This window comes from Lepidochelys olivacea (genome assembly GCF_965140295.1).
Source record: "Lepidochelys olivacea isolate rLepOli2 genome assembly, chromosome: 6".
Classification (NCBI taxonomy): domain Eukaryota; kingdom Metazoa; phylum Chordata; order Testudines; family Cheloniidae; genus Lepidochelys; species Lepidochelys olivacea.
The window spans coordinates 56645559-56670304 of record NC_140416.1 but is presented as its reverse complement, the minus strand read 5'-3'; the positions used below and the strand labels follow the sequence as shown (position 1 = coordinate 56670304).

Genomic DNA, 24746 nt, shown 5'->3' with positions numbered 1-24746 from the left:
AGAGATATTTCTCCGCACTCCACTGTAGCTACCCACCATGGCCACCTTAGGGAGGCGGTAGGCAGAAAAATCCCCTGAAACAGCTCCCCAAAGCAGGGGTTAGGCTGGTACTTCAGAGCCAAGCTCAGGGCCTGTGCGGAGGCAATTCTGAGCCCTGGTTTGGGGGGTGGGTGTAGTGGGTGCCAGACTTACGGCTCTTGGCAGAGTGGGTGAGGTAGGGGCTGAGGTGCCACTGGAGGTTGGAGGTGGGCTCTGCTGTGCCAACTCAGGTCCGATCAAAGTCAGGCATGGGGATGACAAACCAGCTTCGGAAAAAGGCAGAGGCCCGAGCGGCTGATCACAACAGCGAGGCACAGCTGGCCAGCCCCGCCCCGCGAGAGGGCCGGGAGGGAGGCGGTGGGCAAGCTCGGCGGACACCCCGATAACAGCGGGAGGCTCTGGACGCTGTGAATGGGGTTCTGGGGACTGGAGGGGGGCCCGTGGCCAATAAGCAGGGAACAGGCCATGGGGCTCAGGGGCAGGGAAAGGGGTGATGTGACGTGGGGAGAAGCCCGGCCTGGGATCCCTTCCTCTCCCCTGGGCCTTTGCAGCTTCCGCGCTGGGCCTGGTTTGTGCTGGGGGGGCCCGAGCCGGAGAGGAGCTTTTCTTCCTTCCCTCCCTCCGTGCCCGGCCGCCCCCAGCTCCCCATCGGGCCTTGGCGCGCGGCCCGCAGCGGGCTGCCTGGGGCAGAGGCGCGCGGGCGCGCACGTAGCGGTCGAACGCAACGAGAGGCTGCGGCGACAGCTGCCCCGTGCTCGCGCATGCGCCAGTAAGACTGCGGAGCCGCGTGAGTGGGCCTGCAGCGGGGGCGAGGCTGCGTGGCGGGCGGGGTGGGGCCAACAGTGCAGGGTAGCAGCTCTGAGCCCCTCCCCCTCATGGGGTCAGAGCCCAGGCTCCAGCCCAAGCCTGAATGTCCACGCTGCAGTTTCGGAGCCCCCCAACCCGGGTCAGCTGGCCTGGGCCAGCCTTGGCAGTGCCCCAGTCTTTGACTGCAGTACAGACGTACCCCAAGGTACTAGTAGGGTTGTGGAATAGGTGTGTGGGGTGGGGGTGGCTACACTGCAAGGAAAGGCCAGGGTTCAAACTAAGGTGCAAACCTAATTTCCCCCACCTACCATCTATACACAGATTAAGCTAACTCAAGGCTTGGACTACTCCTGGGGGAATTCCGTGGTATGTGCAGAATTCATGTCCCCTGCAGATTTTGTTTCCATATAGAATACAGTAACTCCTTACTTAGGGTGACCAGATAGCAAGTGTAGAAAATCAGGGTGGGGGGTAATAGGTGCCTATATAAGAAAAAGCCCCCAAAATCTGGACTGTCCCTATAAAATTGGGCCATCTGGTCACTCTATTCTCTCTTAATGTCCTAGTTATGTTCTTGAAAAATGCAACTTTAAGTGAAAGGATGTTAAGCAAATCCAATTTCCCCATAAGCATTAATGTAAATAAGGGGTGGTTAGGTTCCAGGGAAATTTTTTTGCCAGACAAAAGACATTATATACATATACGGTATACCTTTTAAATAATACTGTACTCACCAATGATGATTGTGACGCTTGGTTGAAGCAGGGGCGTAGCGGAGTCGGGGCACAGGGGCTTGCCCACTCCCTGGCTAGAATGCTGGGTGGGTGAAGCAGGGCAAGTCCCCGCATCCTGACCCTGCTCCCCAGCAGGAGTGCCAGGCAGGCAGAACTGGGCAAGGCCCCATTCCCTGACTCTGTCCCCAGCAGGAGTACGGGGCAGGCGGAGTTGGGGGAGCCAAACAGTGTTATAAGGGAACATTGCAGGACTTTAAAGGTGTCTGTTCTCCAATAGGTCAGCGACCTAATAATGAAACAACGTTAACGTGGACGATGTTAAGTGACAGGTTTCAGAGTAACAGCCGTGTTAGTCTGTATTCGCAAAAAGAAAAGGAGTATGTGGCACCTTAGAGACTAACCAGTTTATTTGAGCATAAGCTTTCGTGAGCTATAGCTCACTTCATCCGATGAAGGTGCCACAAGTACTCCTTTTCTTTTTTTGATGTTAAGTGAGGAGTTACTGTAATATATTCTCCTGGAGTGGCACTGCAATTACACCTTTTGCCCACCAGGGGCTGCTGTGGCACCAGAAGAGTGAGCAGCTGGCTCACACACTGGAGCAGCCGGCAACGGAGAGGGAGAGAGCAGAGACTGCTTTTCTCACGGTGACATGCCTGCAGGGCCAGGTGACGGGGGGGGGGGCAGTATATGGGATGGATGGACAGAGTGGGGAACATAGGGCTGCTGTGGGAGTCACATAGACTAGGGTTCAGAAGGGCTAATGGGGGATAGACTGGGGTGGGGGCACAAGAGCTAGTGGGGTGATAGCATTGTGCCAGAGCTGAATGGGAGCGGGGTGTAGGGACACACGGGGGGAGGGCGGTGCAGGGAAAGTTGGGGATGGAGCAGATGTTCCTGAATGAGTGGGAGAACCAAGGGGCAACTAGGGTGTGTAAGGGGGAGGCTCCTCAATTCCCTAACAATCTTTCCCCCACCACTTCAAAGAAAAAACTATTTCATACTTCTCCCCGCAGCCACCCAACAACCTTCCAGGTTCGCTCCCAGGATTACTTCCTTCTCCCTCAGCTCCTTCGTTACCCTTGACTCCCCCAAGCCTTTGTACATCTTCTGAGGGGTGTGGGAAATATGTTTCTCTATTGTAGTTTAAATTAATTATTACTCAAAGTTCTATATTAATATGCCTAGTAAGGAATTTGTCAAAAAAACATGTCCTGAATCTTTTTTTGGTGTCTAAATTGTTACAGACAGACTTGCTGATTGGTATTTTGAAATAAATTACCAAAATAATTGAAACTGGTATGATTCTTTTGTTATTTTGACAAATAAAATATGCAGAATTTTAAAATATTGAGCACAAATGTAAAACAAAAATTTGGCACAGAATTCTCCTGGGAGTAGCTTGGAACTAGGGGTGGAGGGTCCAAGCCTGAGTCAAGTGGAGACCTAGGCTTTATGCACTATTGCTTTGCCCACTGGCCTAGTTTTCTGGGAGTCAGCCAAAAGTATTCCACAAACCCACAGGCTTACTTCCTTTGTTCTCTGGACAGTCAAGTTTGGTGGCCAGTCCAGTTTTTCTCCATATCGCACCATGAGTGAAGGGTTAGAGCAGCCACATTTAGGGAGGGCACTAGAAAGTCTGGGATATGGGTGGTTGGACTCAGGTCCTCCCCATAATGCACTATAGACACTGGAACCACAGGTTGGGACTCAGAGTTCAACAATTCCTAACCTGGGGTTACAAATGAATGTAGATGCTCAAGCCTCAGGTGAACAAACTCCAGGTCTGCTAACTTCAGGTGTACTAGCCCTGGACTTACATTGCTACATAGACATAACTCCTAGTGCATGAGTTTAGGGTGGGCTGCATCTACACTGAAAAGCAAAAGGCTTGATCCCTGGGTCCTGGTTTGACTCAGGCTTGGACCCTCCATTCCCATGGGGTCCTGGGATGCTGGGTCTGAGCCCTAGCTTAGAAGAATTTGCATGTAGCTGGAAAGGGGGTTAGGCTTGGGCCCGAGTTTGAACCATAGATTTATACTGAAGTGTAAACATGCCCTAAAAAAATCTCATGGCTCTTCATTGATCTCCATCCCTGCTGTGGTAGTGGGGGGTCAGAATGCCCAGGATGGCTATTTGAAGACTTCAGTATCTGCCTCACACCAACCCTGTTGATGAAACAATGTTAAATCTCTCCCTCTACCGGCCTGAGACATCGCCTTCACCCAGCATGCCAAGGATGCAGATCATGCTGCATGAAGTGATTAATCAGAGTGCTGAAAAGAGGCAAAAGTTCAGGCCTTCCTGGGTATTGCAGCAATTGTTCCTATAGGAGCACCAATAAGTCAGGGCATTTGAAGCAAAGTAGAACTTGAGCCTGAGTTGAGAGAGAAAGCTGGACTTTGGCTGTGTGATTACTAGAGGCCTAACCTTGTGGACTAGCCTCAGTGTTACCACTAAAGACAGGGTGTCCATTCCACCCTGGCTGATTGGGTGCTAGTACTGAATAATAGTTGTAACTACACTGTCCTCTGGGGGTGTCTAGTCCCACAGTCCTTGCTACAGCTCACTAATGCAGTGATTTCTGGAAGCCTTCTGGGAACGCAGGGGAATTGTGGGAAAAGGGATTGAACTCTAGGGAAATTCCCATAATTCCCAGCGGGAAGTACATTAAGCCCTAATGTACTGGCAGCATTTCTTAGAGCTTCCTCCCTCCCCCTAAAAGGAGGCTAGAGTGAATGCTGAGCTCCTGCTTGGTGAGCGAGGTTTCCTTAGGAGCTGCTGAAAAACAGTCATGCAATATCAGAGGCAGCTGTGGTCAGGCAGTGCAGAGTGTTCTGGCAGGCCCTGTGGAGTGACAGACCAGCAGATAAGGGTGGTTTTGCTGGAATGGCCAATGCATCATAAGACAGGCTCAAAATTAGTCTTTCATTAGTGAGCACTGAATATAAACACATTGTAGACCCGTGCATAACATGAAACAAAAGGATAAGGGGCAGATTCATCCCTGCAGTGGTGGTAGGGCCACTGTAGGGACACAGGGAGTTTCCTTGATCTTTTGCCATAGAGTAATGATGAATCAGGCCTTATATGTGTCCATATCAATGACACAGCCTCCCTTAAATATGTAGTTACCAAAGCCAAGCTAACAGAAATAATACATTAAAATCAGTCTATAGGCCAGAGTTAAGGTTCTTGTGATGAACAATGCATCTCTTTGTGCTGGATAAGAATCATATGTTTATTATATGGGACGTGTAAGACCCTTAATTATTCATGCCTTTCCTTGCTTTTAACTGTGAGCAGTTTATACGTGGTTGGTAAGTACATTGTTCTCAGAAACTTTACCTGGTTTTTGAAACAAAGTTTGGTATTCAGAAGTATGTTTATTGAGTGCTGTCAGTGCATTTCATCCAGTATAGAATATAGTGGAAGACATGGGGCCCTCTCTAGTATCGAGTTGACATAGAGAGAATAGTCCAAAGACTGTTCACATTGCACAGCCAGAGAATGTGGACACCCTCCCGTACTTTCTGCTCTCCTTGGGAACATGATCTCCACACCTGCTGGCTCCTTTATTGCCAGTTTGCAGGTTATACACTATCACTTAGGTTAGTTGGGTGTTCTGACACCTTCCTCCATTCAGCAAACACAGTGCTGTGAGCTGCATTAGCTAATGTGTTTGGGGGTGCTGACTCCTTCAGAGATGACACAGCAAAGTGGGAGCCCCAGACTTAGTATTCATCTTGCACTAAGTGCTTTATTCCCTCGATTGTGTAGTTACTCAAAGACAGACAGGACCGTTACAGCAGTTTAAATAAAATAAATTACAATACATAAATAACTTTCCTACCAGCTCTTCTCAGCTGGGGCTGGTGCAGGGGCACAGGCTGGGGAGGATTTGAGCAAGCTTATTCTTATAACAGATCGCTCTAGGGCCAAGTCCATCCTGATGCCATTAAATGGAGCCTAACTTTTGGCTGCGTAGCATTGCCCAATTTAATCCCAAACCTCAGATGAACTGCTCCAGGTGTTCTTCACTTCACAAACCTAGGGGAAGGGGGAAAGACTCCCTGAGAATCAGGAGAGTGAAACCCTGGGGAGATAACTAGCCTATGGGGCAGACCAAGGCAAATTATGAAACGCCAAACTCCGTTTAGGCCTCCAGGGCAGTGGAGACTAAACTGCTACAGTTCCATAGTCTGATTATCCAGTAATAATGCATAAGGGAGGGGGGTTCATTCTTGTAGGGGCAGAATCCAAGAGATGTTGACTCCACTGCTGCTATATTAGTGCCTGCACTCTCACAACAGATAACTGCGGTTTAGTGAAGATAACTCTGACCCTTTCTTTCCCCCTATGCACAAGACGCCATCCTATCTAACACAGTAGTTAGGACACTGTATGTTTGTGGACCACAAGGTCTGTGGCCAGGGAATTTATATGCTGTGTCATCCCAGATACTGGATTGAGGATAACAGGTACTTCTCCCTAGCTGATGTAATTATAGAGAGGGTGGTCCCAGGGAGACAGGCTCTAGAGAGAGGGCTCCGAGAGGATAACCTAATACAACAGATGAGCCATACATCTATACTATAACTACAACTTGAGTACTACAATGGTATAGTACTTATTAACTGAAACCTTGTGTCCTTTTACTTTGGTATCTCTTAGACACTCCCTCTGAGGAGAAAACACTGATGGTGTGAAGAGGACAACAGCTAGGTCTTTTCTAATTTTAGGAACTTCTCCTGCCACTGCTCTCACACAGATGCAGCTTTGCCAGGAGTAATTATAGTAGAAGCACTAGTGTGGACCAGCTGCTAACCACCAGATTGTCTACATCAGGTCTGAGCAGAGTTACACAACAAAACACCCACTGTTGCTAGAATCTGTCCAACTGCACCAGGGTGAGACCAACAGCAGGAAAATTTCCTACCACTCTCTGAGTAAGAGGAAGATTGAGTGGAGAGGTCTTCCCAGAGCATGCTTCCACTGGTTTGTCTGATTTGCCAGCAGAGGGCAGCATAACTCTACAGCTGGAATCAGAGTAACAGCTGTGTTAGTCTGTATTCACAAAAAGAAAAGGAGTACTTGTGGCACCTTGGTTAGTCTCTCAGGTGCCAGAAGTACTCCTTTCTACAGCTGGAAGTGACCTCTGGATGAGAGATTCCTCAGCTAATTAGGGGATAGGAGAATGGTGTTGTTTTGGCTGGGATGGGATTGGTGGTCCTGGTAATGGGGAATGGTGTGGATGTACCTGCACCTAGATGCAGGTGCAGAATGGGTGGGACCCATCTTAAGAGGCAATGCCATCACCTTTCAGCATCTGGAATGAGGTGCTGTTCCCCCACATGAGCCTAGGGACAGCCAGGAGGGGGATTAGTTCTCAGAGGATTCTGTCTCGTCGGTGGAGCCATCGCTCTCTGTATCCACTTTCTGGCGGTGGTGAAGAGGTTTCCAGGGGGAGCTGATTCTGGGGGAGGTGCGGGTAGGCAGGTTCGCAATGTCCCCACTGGAGCCGGCTGGAGTGGAGATGGAGAGCCCTGAAACCTGAGATAGTCTGAAAGAGAAATGACAAACCCCAGGTGGCCTAGTCTGTCATATTCACCCCTTACTCAGCAGCAGGTCTGGAGCAAGCCCAGGATAGGATCACAGATCCAGAGCTGATCTCACAGAACTAGTCCTGTAACACAGGGAGAGATGCTTACAGCAGACCAGGGAACGCTCTGCAGTGGTACCTGGCAGATGGATCCTGTCTGGCTTTTGATTCTGTCACTCCTTCCTCATGTTTCAATAGGTCAACCCCATGCTCTCGGTGTTCCTAAATCTCTGTCAGAAGCTGGGACTGGATGGCAGGGGATGGATTACTCAATAATTGCTCTGCTCTGTTCATTTCCTCTGAAACATTTGGCACTGTCCACTGTCAGAAGACAGGATATTGGGCTAGATGGACCACTGGTCTGACCCATTATGGCCATTCTTAGGTTCCTCTCCCCAAGTCACAGCCTCTACTTCCCCAACTGTCTTGCTATTTTCACCACTGCATGAGACTTGATCCTCCACAATAAAAGGTCCTTTGCTTGGGGTTCTCCACTGCCTCTGTGTCTCCCTGCAGACAGGTCTCTTCTCTGCATTTGAAGACCATCCCAACAACTTAGTCTGCTACACCTAGGAACACTCCACAAAAGGGCCTTTGCTGCCTAGGCTGAAGGACTGCCTCATCAACTGCTCCATTGTCTTATGGCTGGGTGAGAGGAAAGGGGACAGCTCCCAACCCCAGGCTCCCATCATGCTGCCTTGGATCTGCCACCTTCCTTCCCACTCTGGACAACTGCACTTACAAGTTCTCCAATTCCTTATCCATGGGAGGGTCAAGAAGCAGGTCTCCTTTATCTGGCAGAGCCCCTGGAAAACAGCAGCAAGAAAACACTCAATGCAGAGGGTGGCCATGTGGGAACAGGCTCCATGCACAATAGAGTTCAAGGACTCTATAGCATAGAGCTATGCAGTATCAGATCTACAAAAGAGAGGAGGCCCTCCTTCCCACCTGGTCTATGGCTGTACACTGTTCACTGACACAGCCCAGCTCAGCCTGAATGTAAGGCGTTGTCCGCACTAAGGCACAGAAGTCTTTGTGACCTGTGCATGGCACACTCCGCTGATGCGACACAGCCGCCTTTTTCACAGTACAGCCATGTGTCAAATGTGTTTGCACAGTCACACTCACGAGGCTGCCTGACTCTACTGGTATCAGAGCATTCTGAGAAAATCCAGGCAGCTATCCCAGAGTGCTGCAGCAGGGGACAGAATACCCAGAGGACATGCATAGAGAGCAGTACTAGCAGTACATGGGGCATGCACTCTGGGATGTCCTACTACACACAGAGCTGGAGAAAAGAGGACGAGCCAAAAAAGTTACACAGGCACGATTGGGGGTCCCAGCCACTGTGCAAAATAACTGTACAAGGGCCTGGTCCACTGCCAAACACAGCACCCAGTTAGCAGCTATAGTCACTATCAGAGCATTGACCCTGTTCTGTGGGCACAAACCAGCTTTAGAGCAAAGTATGTCACTGACTGTTACACACTCAGGTAGCAGTTACAGCATAGACAGGGCTGAATCTCAGAGACTCAGAAATTTGTGGCTGGGAGAGCAGATTTGTCAGTGCTTGTGGCAGCTCTGAGCTCAGGCCTGGGGCTAAACCATTCCGCACCCCAGACAGCACCTCTAGTATATTCCCAGGGACAGGAAGGCTGTCAGGCCCAACCCTGGTTTTCTATGAGATCTGAGGAACTGCAGATAAGTGGATGGGCCACACTCTGTCAGCAGCTGCTGCCAGGGTGCAAGAGGGATGGGCCCAGTAGGATGGGTCAGAGATCATCTCCCCCATTTCTCACTGTAAGACCAGGATATTGACGAGGGCATGTTAACTGGGGCTGGTATATCCCTATTCAGGATGAGGCATGTGCAGTGTGGTCAGGTGACTGTGCCTGTTGATGCTTCAGGGTTCACACTGAGTTACACTGGAAAGGAGGGCAGCAGTCTGTTAGGAAGTCCCTTCTTCTAAACCTGTGGTTAACTCCCCCCTGTACACAGATCCAGGAAGGATGTGGGCCAGGCCAACACAAAGAGGATAGGAACTGCCTTGCCCTGGCCAGGACACTGCCAGAGCAAAACCCCAAGTATAAACAAGGCTTCAGAACAATTGCAGAGCTGGACCAATGGCTCAGTGGGGTGTGCTCTGCTGTGCATGAAACCTAGACGCCACAGTCAGTGTCTTTGGGGTAAGTGCTTTATACTACTATGTGGGAGATCTGGATTTGGTTAATAGCCCTGGTCTCTTGTTCCCCAAGGAGGCAGGGCCTGGGGATTCATGCACTCCTTTATAGGAGCCTTGTCAGAGGCATTCAGCTACTGCAGTGATGGGCACCAAATAAGAACCCACACCAACGACAGCTGACCCTCAATTTATTCCAGTTTGGGGGGCCCCCACAACCACCAGAGAAGCCAGATGCTCTAGTGCTCCTGTCACCATGACCGAGAAGCCCAGGAGTGCTCCAACCTGCTGCTTGCCATGGGCCTAATTAGAAGAATAAGTCAGATAAAGCCTGGGCTTGTTTCTGCATTTGCAGAACATGTAGTGAGGTCTCTGGGGCACTTGAATTACTTGGGAGAATTGGTAAATAACTCTCAAAAGGATTCATGAATCAATATTGACACTGGAGTTAGGCTGCAGATTCCAATCTGCCTGACAAACTCATCAATGGTGCCCCAGCCAGAATAAATCACTCTAATCCCCATCCCTATTCTACTAGCCCGGCAGCTTCCTGCGAGGCCCCAGTGAGACTAAAGAACACAGGGCCCTGATTGAAAGCTCCTTTGCCTCTGAAGCTCTCGCCTGGAACTGCCCTTGCTGCAGGGCATTGGGGAGCCTGTGATCCCCTGCAGCCCAAAGACTATTCAAATCATCATGCAAGAAAGCTTAAAAGACAGTAGGAGAAGAATCCTTCTTCCTTGCCAAGATGCTGCACCTGTTAGACTTGCGGCTGCTACCCCTCCCATGAGAGGCCTCAGCAGGAGGCTGGCAGGGGGCCAGAGGCCAGGGCTGTGTTAATGGAAAGGAAAACCCACAGACTTTGAACAAGGTACAATGGAAGCTGTGGGCAGGGATTTCTCAGCCCATCTGTTTTTTTTCCACCTTGCTGGAAGTGGATTTCATAGAGCTAAGGGGAAAAAGCCTTGCTTGGTGCAATCCAGGCATCACCTTCTCCAGTGAATACACTGTTTTCTAAGTCTGTTCGCAGAGGGGATTGCTGGGTTGTATTCATGTCCCTTTGATATATAATCTCTGTGTTGTTTTTTTGTTTGTTTGGTAAACAGCCCTGCCTGAGAGGAGTATTCACAGGTCAAATGGTCTGTAGAGGGCGGAGGCTCAACCAGGCTCAGCTCTCTGCCAAGACACACACCTGTGAGAAGGAGCAAGCATTTCAGGAAGGGGAAGCTACTTTCCCCTGAGGCTCTTCTCTGAAGTATGGGGACTATTGGAGAATCAACCCTGGAACTAGAGGGAGAAACTGTCCAATAGGATGGAAGTCCTGTTGATTGGGTCTCATCATGTGAAGACTAAGAGGTGGAAAGCCCCAGGCATCCAGATATTCCTCCTAAGCCCTGAGACAGCCTTGGGGTTACAGGTTCAGCCTGCTAAACTCAGCCAACAAGTGACCTCTGTTCACTTTTGCGGAAGGGAAGGGGAAGCACAAGCAAGGAACAGGGGATCTGCATGGAATAAAGAGTTTGAAATCTATAAAAATGAGGCATAGGCAAGGAGCAGTCCAGTTCCCCTGCTCTTGGATAACACTGACCTGCGCATCAGAGGAATGGGACCGAGCTGTGAGAGGCCATGTGCTCTGCACCACCCAGGGCTGACACTTTACAGCCAGCCCCCTTCTTCCCCTGGGTTCCAACCCAGTCTGGTGCAGAATTCTCCAGCAGCTTCAAATATGTTCACAATGGGAGGATGTGACAACATTAAATATGACCCTGAACAAGCCAACCAATTCAGTTTCCCTTGTGCCTTTTTCTGACAATAAATTCAATGTATTTTACATAGGCCCCACATCTTTAATATTGCACAGGTTTTTGAACTGACAACATATAACTGCCTTGGAGGGGTTATTTGGGAAAGCTGGAGGCTCAGCAGTTGGGGTGGGAGACAGTTGGGAAGGTCTGGGAGGCAGTTTGGTCTTTGGCCCCAGGGAGGTATTGGGGATGAGGATGCATTTTTTTCTTCCTTTTCACTTGTAGCCAAAGATGAAGATCATTTAACATTTGGGGGAAAGGAGACTTGAACTCAGTTCCCCACCCTAGCAACTTCTGAGAACAATGAGCGGTCTTACTCGCCCCCGATGCACTACCTGTGCCTTCCAACATGAATGGATAAACACATTAAATTAGATGGATATTTCTGTTAAAATGATCAGCAAGTAAATAGTTAACAGTACTGCTATTATCGGTGTCAATGTCAACATCTCAAATCTCAATACTCCCTAGACCTATTGTTTCAGGCATTCTGCAGACTCAGACAGATGTTGCTGCATCAGACTATGTTTTCATTTGTTTCATAAGGTTTCATTTGTGACCACAAGGGAGGGAGACCTTTATTTTCAATGATAATTTAAAATCTGCTGCATGATTCTACAGAAAATTCCACAAAAAATGCAGAACGAGGAAAAACCTAGGGCCATATCCACAGGGCTCTGTTCCTCTCCTTACCTAGGGCTCTGTTGATCCCATGATGCTTTGCAAGAGCCATAAGGAATCCATAGAAGGTCAGTCTCTGTACACTGCTCAGCACCTCTTTGACAAGGGCAGATGGGGGACAGCTAGATGGAGAAGAAGAGAGAGGAAAATAAAACCTGGCATGAATCATAGAACATCTTCATCCTTCTAACTCCCTGATATCTGACCACCCTGAAGCAGCCCTAGCTGTGTTCCCTGACTATATCCTCCTGGAATGGATTGGAGGAAGTAAACTGGTACTTCCACCTGTTGCCTTTTGCTAAGCAAGACCTTCAAGCTAGGGTAGATCCCCAAAATCAGCCATAATTGCCTTCAGTCCAAGGAGAGGAGAAAGCCTTCTGGAAGGGCACATTCCATCTACCTGGACAAATAGGAATCTTAGCAGATGAGGATACAGAAATCTGTATCTGTAAGGCCTGGTGTTCTTCTATGCTGTGCTGAAGGAAGAACAGTCTTGTAGACTGGGCACCGGACTGTGACTCTGGTGATCTATGGGTGTACTGCTGCCTCTAATAGACTCCCTTGGACAAGTCACTTGTTTGTTCGGTGCCTGAACTCCTCATTAGTACAATGAGTTAATGATAGATTCAAGCTCCTGGGGCTGTTGTGAGAACAACTTTATGAATGTGCCTGGGTGCTCAGATACCAAGACAATGAGTACCACTGAAATACCTTCCATAATCAAAGCATACTTCTAACAAAAAGAAAAGGAGTACTTGTGGCACCTTAGAGACTAACAAATTTATTTGAGCATAAGCTTTCATGAGCTACAGCTCACTTCATCGGATGCATGCTGTGGAAAATACAATGGGGAGATTTATATACACAGAGAACATGAAACAATGGGTGTTACCATTCACACTGTAACAACAGTGATCAGGTAAGGTGAGCTATTACCAGAAGGAGAGCCGGGGGGGGAGGGGAGGGGAACACCTTTTGTAGTGATAATCAGGGTGGGCCATTTCCAGCAGTTGACAAGAACGGGTGAGGAACAGTACGGGGGGAAATAAATATGGGAAAATAGTTTTACTTTGTGTAATGACACATCCACTCCCAGTCTTTATCCAAGCCTAAGTTAATTGTATCCACTTTGCAAATTAATTCCAATTCAGCAGTCTCTCGTTGGAGTCTGTTTTTGAAGTTTTTTTGTTGAAGAATTGCTACTTTTAGGTCTGTAATCGAGTGACCAAAGAGATTGAAGTGTTCTCCGACTGGTTTTTGAATGTTATAATTCTTGACGTCCGATTTGTGTCCATTTATTCTTTTACGTAGAAACTGTCCAGTTTGGCCAATGTACATGGCAGAGGGGCATTGCTGGCACATGATGGTGTATATCACATTGGTAGATGTGCAGGTGAACGAGCCTCTGATAGTGTGGCTGATGTGATTAGGCCCTATGATGGTGTCCCTTAAATAGATATGTGGACACAGTTGGCAACAGGCAACTTCTGGGTACTCTTCTGGCTCTGTCAATCTGTTTCTTCACTTCAGCAGGTGGGTATTGTAGTTGTAAGAACGCTTGATAGAGATCTTGTAGGTGTTTGTCTCTGTCTGAGGGGTTGGAGCAAATGCGGCTGAATCGTAGAGCTTGGCTGTAGACAATGGATCATGTGGTGTGGTCTGGATGAAAGAGCCAGAAGAGTACCCAGAAGTTACTTACTACAGGACAGGCCCAACAAAGAAAATAACAGAACGCCAGTAGCCGTCACCTTCAGCCCCCAACTAAAACCCCTCCAATGCATCATCAAGGATCTACAACCTATCCTGAAGGACGACCCATCACTCTCACAGATCTTGGGAGACAGGCCAGTCCTTGCTTACAGACAGCCCCCCAACCTGAAGCAAATACTCACCAGCAACCACACACCACACAACAAAAACACTAACCCAGGAACTTATCCTTGCAACAAAGCCCATTGCCAACTGTGTCCACATATCTATTCAGGAGACACCATCCTAGGGCCTAATCACATCAGCCACACTATCAGAGGCTCGTTCACCTGCACATCTACCAATGTGATATACACCATCATGTGCCAGCAATGCCCCTCTGCCATGTACATTGGCCAAACTGGACAGTCTCTACGTAAAAGAATAAATGGACACAAATCGGACGTCAAGAATTATAACATTCAAAAACCAGTCGGAGAACACTTCAATCTCTTTGGTCACATGATTACGACCTAAAAGTGGCAATTCTTCAACAAAAAATCTTCAAAAACAGACTCCAACGAGAGACTGCTGAATTGGAATTAATTTGCAAAGTGGATACAATTAACTTAGGCTTGAATAAAGACTGGGAATGGATGTGTCATTACACAAAGTAAAACTATTTCCCCGTGTTTATTTCCCCCCCTACTGTTCCTCACCCGTTCTTAAAAAGAAAAGGAGTACTTGTGGCACCTTAGAAACTAACCAATTTATTTGAGCATGAGCTTTCGTGAGCTACAGCGAAGTGAGCTGTAGCTCACGAAAGCTCATGCTCAAATAAATTGGTTAGTCTCTAAGGTGCCACAAGTACTCCTTTTCTTTTTGCGAATACAGACTAACACGGCTGTTACTCTGTCACCCGTTCTTGTCAACTGCTGGAAATGGCTCACCTTGATTATCACTACAAAAGGTGTTTCCCCCTGCCGCCCCCCCCACCCCGCTCTCCTGCTGGTAATAGCTCACCTTACCTGATCACTGTTGTTACAGTGTGAATGGTAACACCCATTGTTTCATGTTCTCTGTGTATATAAATCTCCCCACTGTATTTTCCACGGCATGCATCCGATGAAGTGAGCTGTAGCTCACGAAAGCTTATGCTCAAATAAATTTGTTAGTCTCTAAGGTGCCACAAGTACTCCTTTTCTTTTTGCAGATACAGACTAATATGGCTGCTACTCTGAAACTTGTCATACTTCTAACAGGCATCTTTGTGAGCCATGGCCCCTCCCTGCAGTGCTAGTTTGCTGCTGGAGCACTATGCTTGAAAGCCTTTTGCTTCCCCACAAGCTGCCTGGTGTTATACTTAGGACCCTACCAAATTCACAGTCCATATTGGTCAATTTCATGGTCATCGAATTTTTAAAATCGTAAATTTCATGATTTCAGCTATTTAAGTCTGAAGTTTCATGATGTTGTAAGGGAGGTTGCAGTACTGCTACCCTTACTTCTGCACTGCTGCTGGTGGCGATGCTGCCTTCAGAGCTGGGCAACTGGAGAGTGGCGGCTGCTGGTCGGGAGTCCAGCTCTAAAGGCAGAGCCGCTGCCAGCAGCAGCGCAGAAGTAAGGATGGTATGGTATCGTATTGCTACCCTTACGTCTGCGCTGCTGCTGGCAGGATGCTACCTTCAGAGTTGGGCGCCTGGCTAACAGCTGCCGTTCTCTGACTGCTCAGCTCCAAAGACAGCACAGAAATAAGGGTGGCAATACTTCAATCCCCTTAAAATAACCTTGTGACCCCGCCTGCAACTTCCTTTTGCATCAGGACCTCCAATTTGAGAAATGCTGGTCTCCCCCATGAACTCTGTATAGTATAGGGTAAAAGCACACACAAGACCAGATTTCATGGGGGGAGGCCAGATTTAGTTGCCCATGACGCATTTTTCATGGGCATGAATGTGGTAGGGCCCTAGTTATACTGTACACTGCATCTTAGTGACTAGCTACTGCACCTATACAAACCTCTACAAACTTCTCTGATGCTAAGAGACCTTTCCTACCACTCCCACCTCCAGGAAGCCAACAGTGTTTTGCTCATTCCCTATTGTGAACACACTTTGCCTACTGAGCCTTTTCCATAGCCGAGGAGGTCAGGGCAGAAGGACAATCTCCAAAGGAAAGCATAGTCCCAATGCGAACCATTTACCTCGATGATCAGCTAAACCCCCTCAATGCTTATGTCTGTGAAATAATTTCTCTTTCTTTGTTAGGCCTGTTACACAGAGTTCTCTCCCTTCACACCCATTCAAGGAGGCTTAGAGGGGTCCACAGCTGATGCAAAGCCCTGTAGTTCCTCAGAGCTCCACCCTTCCTAAAACAATCTTCCAGGTACTGGCTGTGAGTCTGCCCCCACTCCTTACCTGTATTTTGACCTATCACAGAGGGACTCTAGGCAGTGGTAGAACAGAGATGCCTCCACCCCATCAAGAGGGCTGCACTCACTTGGAGCCTGGCGTGAACGGTGCTGCCCAGAGGATGATGTTGGCACAATCACAGTGTTCGGATTCTTACCAGTCAACAGATCTTGATAAATGGCAGCAACGCTCTCCAGGAACTCTGCAAAGCCAGAAGATGGCTTAGCACTCAGGGCTATAATAGGATTGACAATTAGAACATTCACCTGATCTACCAGGTTCTGGCCAGAGCTGGTACTAAACCGTCATCTGCAGCTGTATGTAAGACCGGTATGACCTCAACACATGTACAGCACTGAGGCATCCTGCCTCTTTACATCACATACCATACAGGCCCATGTGCTGCACAGAGGCATCTTCCATATAAACTGCTAGCTTGAAGAGCTGCAAGGGGAGGTACCCAAAGTTACTGCAGGTAGCCACTCACTCTAATGTAGTTCATCTAAGGGGGAAAGGAAGCTACATGTGGGTAAAAAAGTACGGTGTGGGGGCTAATGTCAATGCCACCCTGCCAGATTAGTTTCTAAACCACAAAAATCTCCCCTCCCCTTCCATTTCCATTGAATAAAACATCACCCAAGTTAGGAACTGAATGTTAGGAATTGCAGTAGGAGCCGAGGGAGCGGGTTAGCCAGGCTCCAGTCTGCATCCCAGGCTGCCTCAGCACGTCTCCAAAGTAAATACAACATGGGATCTAAAAGAAAGGCCAGGATGGGCCAGACCTAGAGCTGGCAGAAAGCACTTTCCTCAGGCTCCCAGTACTGCCCACTGTTTACTGCAAGAGTCTAATTTTAAACAAGTTTGTTTATGGATGTGGTCAACAGTTTACAAATCTAGATTCCACTTGGAGTGGTTTGCATGTGTGTGGGTTGGTGGGAGAGTGTGCAAGCGTGTGTGTGTGCACGGGTGTGCATGTGCGAACAAAAATGGGGTGGTGTGTTTTGGGTGTGTGTATATGGGAGAGGAAATGTGTATGAAATGCATATGTGAATGAGACCATGTTGGGGGGGGCAGTGGGGTGACTTCTGAGGCTGTGTTGAGGTTCTGTAGCTCACTGTGGAAATATCTGCTGTATCAAGGAAAGTTTTTCCAACCACATGCCATTTCTCAGACTTTTCCCATCCCTGACTCAGGGCACTCCAAACCTATTTCAGTCCACCCCTCACAAAACTAGTACCCTGAGCTGCTTCACCTTTATGACATGGTCATGGATAAAGCTGGGCTCCACAGAGGGAATTCACAGCAGGACAGACCTCATCAGTTAGTTTGCAGAGAAGCAGTCTTGAGAAAGGCAGATATTTGTACTGTGGACAGGGGCTGAATCTAACTGCACAGCTTGAAATATAGGAATTGCCATACCGCATCAGACTAGCAGGCTATCTAGTTCAGTATCCTGTCTCCAGCAGGGGCCATTACCAGCTACTTCAGAAAAAGAAACCCTGCAGTAGATAGATATATGAAAATCTGCCCCCTAAGCCTGAATAGTTAGAGGTTGACATATGGCTCAAGGTTTGACAGTTTATATCCCTTATAAGGCTCTTTTAAATATAAATGTATTTACCATTATAACTCTCCATATTAATGTTTAATTTCCTTTTGAATCCTGCCAGGCTCCTGATTTCAGTGATATTCTGTGTCAGTGAGTTCCCCGGGCTGCATGTGTATTTTGTGTGAAAAGTATTTCCTTTTATTAGACTTGAAAGAGTGCAAGAGACACTTGGGGGCTGAGAAGCTGCAACAGAAAGAGACAAGCTAGGGCAGATGGTGGAGGCACCAGCCTCCCAGGAGACTGGACTCACCTGAGTAGTAAAATTGTATCTGGAAGGCAAAGAGGAAATCAGAAAAAGACATCAAGCAGTCCATGGCGTCATCCATGAGCACAATCCTGGGAGCAAGAGGAGGAGAGAGAGAATTCAGCAAACACAAGGAGCCAACACTCTGCAACCAGCTCCTTTTCCTCACAGTAGGTCAGAAAGTTCAGACCTTGGAAGAAGGTGGTCACTCAAGGGGAGCTGTGAACCCCCAAACCTAGTGGAAAGAACCCCATCACGGGGACTTGGGAACTCCCAGATCTGTGTGCGTGACCCAGGGGTGTCAGATGAGGAAAGCTTAGTAACGCAGACTCAGGGGAAGGCCCCTGTCTATTACTGCTAGTAGCTCAGCCTCAATGATTGTGAACAGGGACTTTGTCTCACAAAGCAGAACAAATACCAAGCAGCAATTGATTCAAAGTGCATAACAGTATGATGAACATGGTAGAATGCACATTGGCAGCCACACAGGTTTATAAAAATTGCAGGCCTGGTTTTGATCTGAAACTAGTGTAAATCAGGAGTAACTGAACTAAGGAAAATGAAGTTACGCTGGTGTAAAATTGGTGTAAGTGAAAGGAGAATCAGGCCCTATATGTGTAAAGGAGTGCTCCAAATTAGGCCATTTTCCATTTCATGGTGAAGATGACAACGATGAATGACTCCCACTCCCAGGTCAAGCAAATCCCATTTCTATAAAAAGGGAAATAGCATGATGTGCACCTGGCACAAGGAGCCTCCTAACTGCACTGTGTCTGAAAACCTCCTACCCTTCCTCATGCAAGAGGTTGTTTCTCCCTGAATGTCGTCATGACAGGTCTCCTGGAGACTGACCACCTCTTTGGGCAGGGACAATGTCTTCTTTCTTTCTGCAAAGCACCAGGCACAGCTATGGAGCTATATACACCACATGTTGCACCGTACATCATAAATACAGATAATATCAACCAAGGCCATGGAGGCTGTAAGGATGGGGCTGAAATGGCAGCAAAGTCAACTCCTTTTAGGGATACCTCTGTTCTGGGGGAACCTCTGGATTCCAGAGCCATGCAAGAACAAAGGCCAGCAGGGGCTCAGAGGTGAAATCCCAGGAACAATACTCTGACCACTGCTGCTATGGGAGGAGACAGAGGCCAGACTCTCAAGGAGGAAGGTAGAGGCTGAGGTCTGACAAAGGGAGAGGCACCCAGCAAAGGAAGAGGAGGGAAACCTGAGCTCCGATACCCAGGTAGGCCGGGGAGCCCTCAGAGTGTGCTAAAGGGCTCGGGGGGTTATGCTCTACCTCATGGAAGAGGCTCTAGGAAGCTCTGTGGGAAGCTAAGTTAAAAGAGCTATTGGACCCATCTGTGTGAGAGGCTTCCCTCCCTGCCACTCGGACCTACTCAACTCACTGTGGCATAACAAGCACACAGAGCAGCATGAATTAATTACCTCAAAGAAGAAACACTGGGGCTAAGAGGGTCCCCAGGAGAAAAGTTACTGTTTAAAACAAAACCCTTTGAAGATGTCAAAGTGCTTCTGATTTATTTATTATGTCCCAGAAACCTCCTCCTGTCTAGAGCAGCAGCAGCTTCAGTTCTTAATTCTCACTAATAAGCATGTTCCCAAGATTGTCAGTGGCCACATCAAGGAGATGGCTTTGAAGCTGGCAGGCAGAGCATCTTCATCTCCCAGGCAATGCAGCTCAGCCACTGGCATGTCAAACCACTCTTCAAGCACTGGAAATGCTACAGGCCACATCACTTAGAAGTGGGATTCCCTCCCTTCACATCCTGATCTTCTCGCCAGATAACCTTAACACGCCGATCCCATCGCTTTTGCCAATACAATTCTCCTTCCTGCACACGGTGGGCAATGGTAGGAGTACGCTTCTCTTGTGAAATCTAAAGCTGCAGTGTCAGTGCCTGAGCCCATGCAGCGGCAAGACTCTCTCCCCTACGTACAGAAGAGCAGCAGGGAGTTGGTACTAGTTTGGGTATTTGCTGAGATGTTTGTAGCTGTTCAATAAGGACACAAAGCCAGGATATAAAATTCTGCTGCCTGAATCTGAAGAGGGAAGTGTCTGAGTGGAAACAGGTGCACTCTGGTGCTGGGTTACTGACTCCAGTTGTCCATGGTGTCTGCACTCCAGAGAGATTGAGAAATGTGTAAATCCAACACAATCACTTTACTGGCCTGCAGCTCTGCTATATCCCCAAACCACCAGCTGACTGCACAGCTGGGAAGGTAGGAAAGTACCATAAGCAACATGTCTGCACATCTCTCCTAAAGTGCTTGGTTAGAGGAGAATCCCAGCCACAAAGGGTCTGCAACCCAGGCAGCATGCCAAGTCTGACAGTCTGAAAAAGGGACTCCCAGGAGCTCTGTTGGGGGTTATTTTGTGGGGGATTCTTCATTCTCTCTTTCCTGTTGTCTGAACTGGACTGTAAGCTCCTCAGGGCTTTTTACATGTGTGGGTGGTACTTTGCACACTTTATAGCACTCAGGTCCAGATCCTCAGATTTTAGGTTCCTAATTCCCATTGATTTCCATGGAAGTTAGGAGCCTAAATACCTTTGTGGATCTGAACCTCAGTGAATAATAATAACCACAATAATGAAGATCAAGGGAACAAACTCTTTGGAAAGGGATGAAGAAAAGTGCTTCCAACTGAGGGACCTTGTGATGGGTGTACTAGGCTGTCAAGGTTCAAGTGGGTTTGTTGGGACTTGTTACTCTGCCAATGAAGAAACTCTCTGACCTGCTGATTGTGGCTAGGATCTCAGAAGCTCAGTCCAGCCAGTGAGGCCCCGGGAAGGGTTCTAGCCCTGACTAGGGGGAAGGAGGATTCCTCTCAGTTTTGACTGTGCACTTATCTTTGCTGCTATAAAGACTAACAGACACAGTGGGTTGGTTCACATTTAGGCTCAAGCCTAACACAAAATCTACACAAAACTGTGTTAACTCAGGGCTTGGACCCAGCATTCCAGGACCCCCGGGGGGCAGAGAGTCCGAGCCTGAGTCAAGCTGGGATCCAGGGTTCAAGCCCTGTTGCTTTGCAGTGTAAATGTGTTTCCACTGGACTCGTTCCCTGGGAGTCCACCTAAAGTATATCACAATCAACTTTCTTTGTCCTCTGGACAGTCAAGTTTGGTGGACAGTCAAGTTTTCCCATACTGCACCACAAAAAAAAGGGCTAGAGCAGCCACATTTTGGAAGGGCTCTAAGAAGTCTAAGGTATGGGTGGTTGGGACTCAGGCCCGCATAATGCAGTGTAGATGCTGGAGCCCCAGGTTGGGACCCAGGGTTCAACAATTCCTAATCTGGGGTTCAAATGAATGTAGATCCTCAAGTCCTAAGTTAACAAACCCCAGGGTCTGCTAACTTGAGTTCTGATAACCCTGGGTTTAAATTGCAGGGTAGACAAACCAAGCTTCCCTAAGGCAGAGAGGGCTTGGGTCTCGTGGGGTTAGGTTTGCTTTCTGCTGTTAAGACCTTAAAATAAATAGAGCATCCTTAAAATATAAAAAAACAAAATGGAGAAACTTTTTTTTTTTAAATTAAGCATAGGATCTGGTGTCTCTCTTTTGAGAAGGCAAGTGTGGGCTCAGATTCTGTCCCTGGCTCATGATCTCAAACAAGAAAATCCCTCTTCTTCACACCTTTCTCCAAGTCAAAGACTCTGCAAACTAGACAACTCCTCTGAAGACAAAACCCTTTAACTTGCCAGTGGCTAATGCCCTGCTGAGCGCCAGTGCATCCAAGGTATCTGATGAAGGTATATAGCCACTAGTCTGGTTCTTTTGCACTGCACCTTGAACAGAGGAACTGTGTTCCTTGTGCTTTGATGCCAATAAACTGTATTGTCGTTGCCTCTGTTCTTCTGCCCTGACCTCTTTCCCTTCCAATGTTTGTTATCAGTGCATAGCAACAGCTCCTGGAAGAGCAGAGCATGCAGTGTCATGAGATCATCTCAGCCATGCAGCTATGAGGTTACCACAAGGATGTTCTCTGACTAACAGTGCCTATGATTTCACAGTCCCCAGCTTTAACAATGAATGCTGTTACTGCCACCACCACTGCTTTATTCACTCCTCTTCTCAAAGCAAAGCAATCACAGAGCTGTCGGAGTGTGCAGACTGAATGGGGGCAATCTCATAGGTCTGTCTGTGACACCCACACCCTGCATGGAATCAGTCAAATGGGATAGGAGAAATAACTCCCTGAAATTTGTATGCAGTGTAATTGTAGAAGTGTCGGTCCCAAGATATTAGAGAGCAGATAGGTGAGGTAATATCTTTTATTAGACCAACTTCTGTTGGTGAGAGAGACAAGCTTATTTAGCTGTGACACTGAATTAGTTTCCCAGACCTGAAGAAGAGCCCCATGTAAGCTCAAAAGCTTGTCTCTCTCACCAGGAGAAGTCGGTCCAATAAAAGGTATTGCCTCACCCACCTTGTCCCACTGAAATTTATCTTTTTAAACCGTAGACGCTAAAGGGGAGAGTGGGTAGAGCGACATAACTAGAGGGGAATTCAGACAGAGACCAAAAAAAGGGATGCGGATGTGGAGGAAAGAGGAAGTTGGTTTTAGACTTAAAACAAGGTTTATTACCCTCACTTAACTAGATTAGCGTGTAACAACAAAATAATATTAATGTGAGTGTGTAGTTCTCTAGCCAGGCAGGAAGTGAGGTCGTCCCCACCTGAGCCTAGGTGCCTCAGACAGAGATCTCATTTCTCTTGCACACCTGTTCCCAAACCCCAGTCTGTCTGTCTCTAAGACATACATGCAACAGTGCAGTTGTGGGAAGCCTGCCCCTGAATGGGGCCTCTAGTTTACAACAGCCTTGCGGATTAAATTTCTTTTAGCAAACATCATAACATGTGTAGACACACTGAAATCTCACTTTTATGCCCTGTCCCAAATCCCTGCTCAGCTCAGCTGGAATCTGTGGAATACAGGCCCATGCACAGGGCAGTGCTTTTGCACCTCCATGAAAGGCAGCAGCAGCAGCAATGTCCTTGCTCTATGGTTAGTGCTCCATCATGGTCTAATGCTGAAGGTCAGGGACTTACATTCAGGGGAGCCAGAAAAACCAGGATTCCTCACCAATGAGCTAGAGGGAGCAGTGCTGCTCTACTTCTAGTTTTAACTGGACCTAACACAGCATTAACTGCACTTCAATTGCGACAGCAGCACCTGGGAGCCAGGGAGGCACTCAAAAGAGCCCAGCGGTGTGGAAATATTGGCAGATGGGAATACACATCTCTTGGTTGCTCGCTCTCACTCTCTCTCTCTCTCTCTTTTTTTATATATATATATATTTTTCATGGGAATATGATGCTGGTAAAAGGCACTAGATGACTCGTAGAGATTGCACCCCTCTTCATCCACAGACCAGAAACAAAACAGGCAGCAGCCAATGTCCTGCCAGTGTACCTATGCTCTGACCTGGAAGGGCTGGGAAGAGAGTTCAGTCTCCCTGACCTCTCTCTGTTACAACCAGCAAAGAGACCATTTATTCTTTGACCTTACTGTTGACATGTAGATATGCTCACTGGGATCTGGACTGACACGCCCACCCCATTTCACTTAGAAAGGCCATCTTTGCCATCAGATGGTTAATAAACCAACAATTTGGGCTGGATTGGAACCAGTGACTGAGAGGTGGAGGGCTCCATATCATGTTACCAATGTCCTGAGCAATCTCCCCTCTTCAAATCTTGTGTAGGATATGAAAATAAATTGTTTTAAAACAGATTGGCTAACTAACATGTTTCTAACTAACATGATTTTAAACACTATTGCAGAAAGGGTTTAGTATAATGTGTAGCTGGCTGTGATCAACCTTAGAAGGGATAGAAACACATTTTAAAAGATGTTAAATGCCATCTACAATAATGTTTAAAGTTGTGTTAGTTAAAATGTGTTAGCTACCACTGCTTTATACACAACTTGTTTTCTGAGTGTAGACAAAGCCAGAGACAGCAATGTTGATATGTTAGCATCACGCTGGTATTTCATTCCCAGCATATTATAACAACAGACCACTTCTTATTTGCTAAGGAAAGCCCCCCTTCTCAATCGCAAATCTTGGTGCCTCTCTGCCCTAAAAGCATTTCGGCCTTATCTCTAAGGGTAAGTCTACACTGTAGCTGAAGGTGTAATTTCCATCTTGGGCAGATGTACACGCGCTAGCTTAGATACAGCAAGTGTGCTAAAAATAGCAGTGTAGCTGTGGTGGCACGGGCTATCACGTATACTTCTGGTTGAGCTGGAAATTATACCTCCAGCTGCAGTGTAGACATACTCTAAATGTCCTTTCTCACATTTTAACCCTTTCAGCGCCAGGGACTAAAGCCATTGTAGGGCTGATCTACCTAACGAGAAAGAAATGGATGAAGACCCACCTTGCTGCCTTCTGAGTAAGTTCCACTGGGAAGTCAGGGCAGAGCAGCTGCAGCAGACAGTGGTACTCCTTCGCTGTAAGCAAATCTGCAGCAGAAACAGACAGGAGAGCATCAGAATCTTTTCTGAGGTTGTTCCTTCCCCTCCCTCCCTGCCCAGGCAATATGTCTGCTCTTATTCTCTTCAGGAATCAGGATTGGTAAGAGTAGCAGCCGTGTTAGTCTGTATCCGCAAAAAGAAAAGGAGTACTTCTGGCACCTTAGAGACTAACAAATTTATTTGAGCATGAGCTTTCGTGAGCTACAGCTCAATTCATCGGATGCATGACATGGTAAGATTGGTAAGGCTGGTATTAAGGACAAAAGAACTGCCATTATTTTTGTAGAGATGCCTTTTAGATGGAGATTCCAGCAAAGCAGGCAGTCAGGAAGAGGCATGGCAAAAGGAGAGAGCTATGGAAGTGAATCCAGCAGACAGAACTGGTAATTCAGGGTGAAAAGGGGTAATAAAGCAGGGGAAGCTCAAGTGTCAATTCAAGTTC

General features: G+C 47.7%; 1 protein-coding gene and 1 long non-coding RNA gene across 5 annotated transcripts in view; one reads left to right on the top strand and one right to left on the bottom strand.

The window, feature by feature from the left end:
- The first annotated feature begins 867 nt into the window (after positions 1–867).
- LOC311522063 lies at positions 868–11850 on the top strand. 2 transcript variants are annotated; one of them, XR_014712048.1, is made up of 4 exons: positions 868–1051; positions 2135–2248; positions 9181–9368; positions 10465–11850. It is a non-coding gene; the product is annotated as an uncharacterized lncRNA (long non-coding RNA). The 2 variants fall into 2 exon arrangements; XR_014712049.1 differs by having other exon boundaries at positions 868–2248.
- CSTPP1 (centriolar satellite-associated tubulin polyglutamylase complex regulator 1) overlaps positions 5321–24746 on the bottom strand; it is a 147392-nt gene continuing 127966 nt past the window's right edge. Inside the window, exons 4-10 of one of the 3 annotated variants that reach the window (XM_084630941.1) lie at positions 24208–24292; positions 17804–17889; positions 15951–16146; positions 11857–11966; positions 7925–7988; positions 6900–7143; positions 5321–5630 (exon numbers count right to left, since the gene is read on the bottom strand). In XM_084630941.1, coding sequence (XP_084487067.1) covers positions 6963–7143; positions 7925–7988; positions 11857–11966; positions 15951–16146; positions 17804–17889; positions 24208–24292 — 722 coding nt within the window. In that variant the 3' untranslated portion in view covers positions 5321–5630; positions 6900–6962. Of the gene's footprint in view, positions 7144–7924; positions 7989–11856; positions 11967–15950; positions 16147–17803; positions 17890–24207; positions 24293–24746 lie in introns of all 3 variants that reach the window. The other 2 variants (XM_084630942.1, XM_084630943.1) reach the window with 2 other exon arrangements.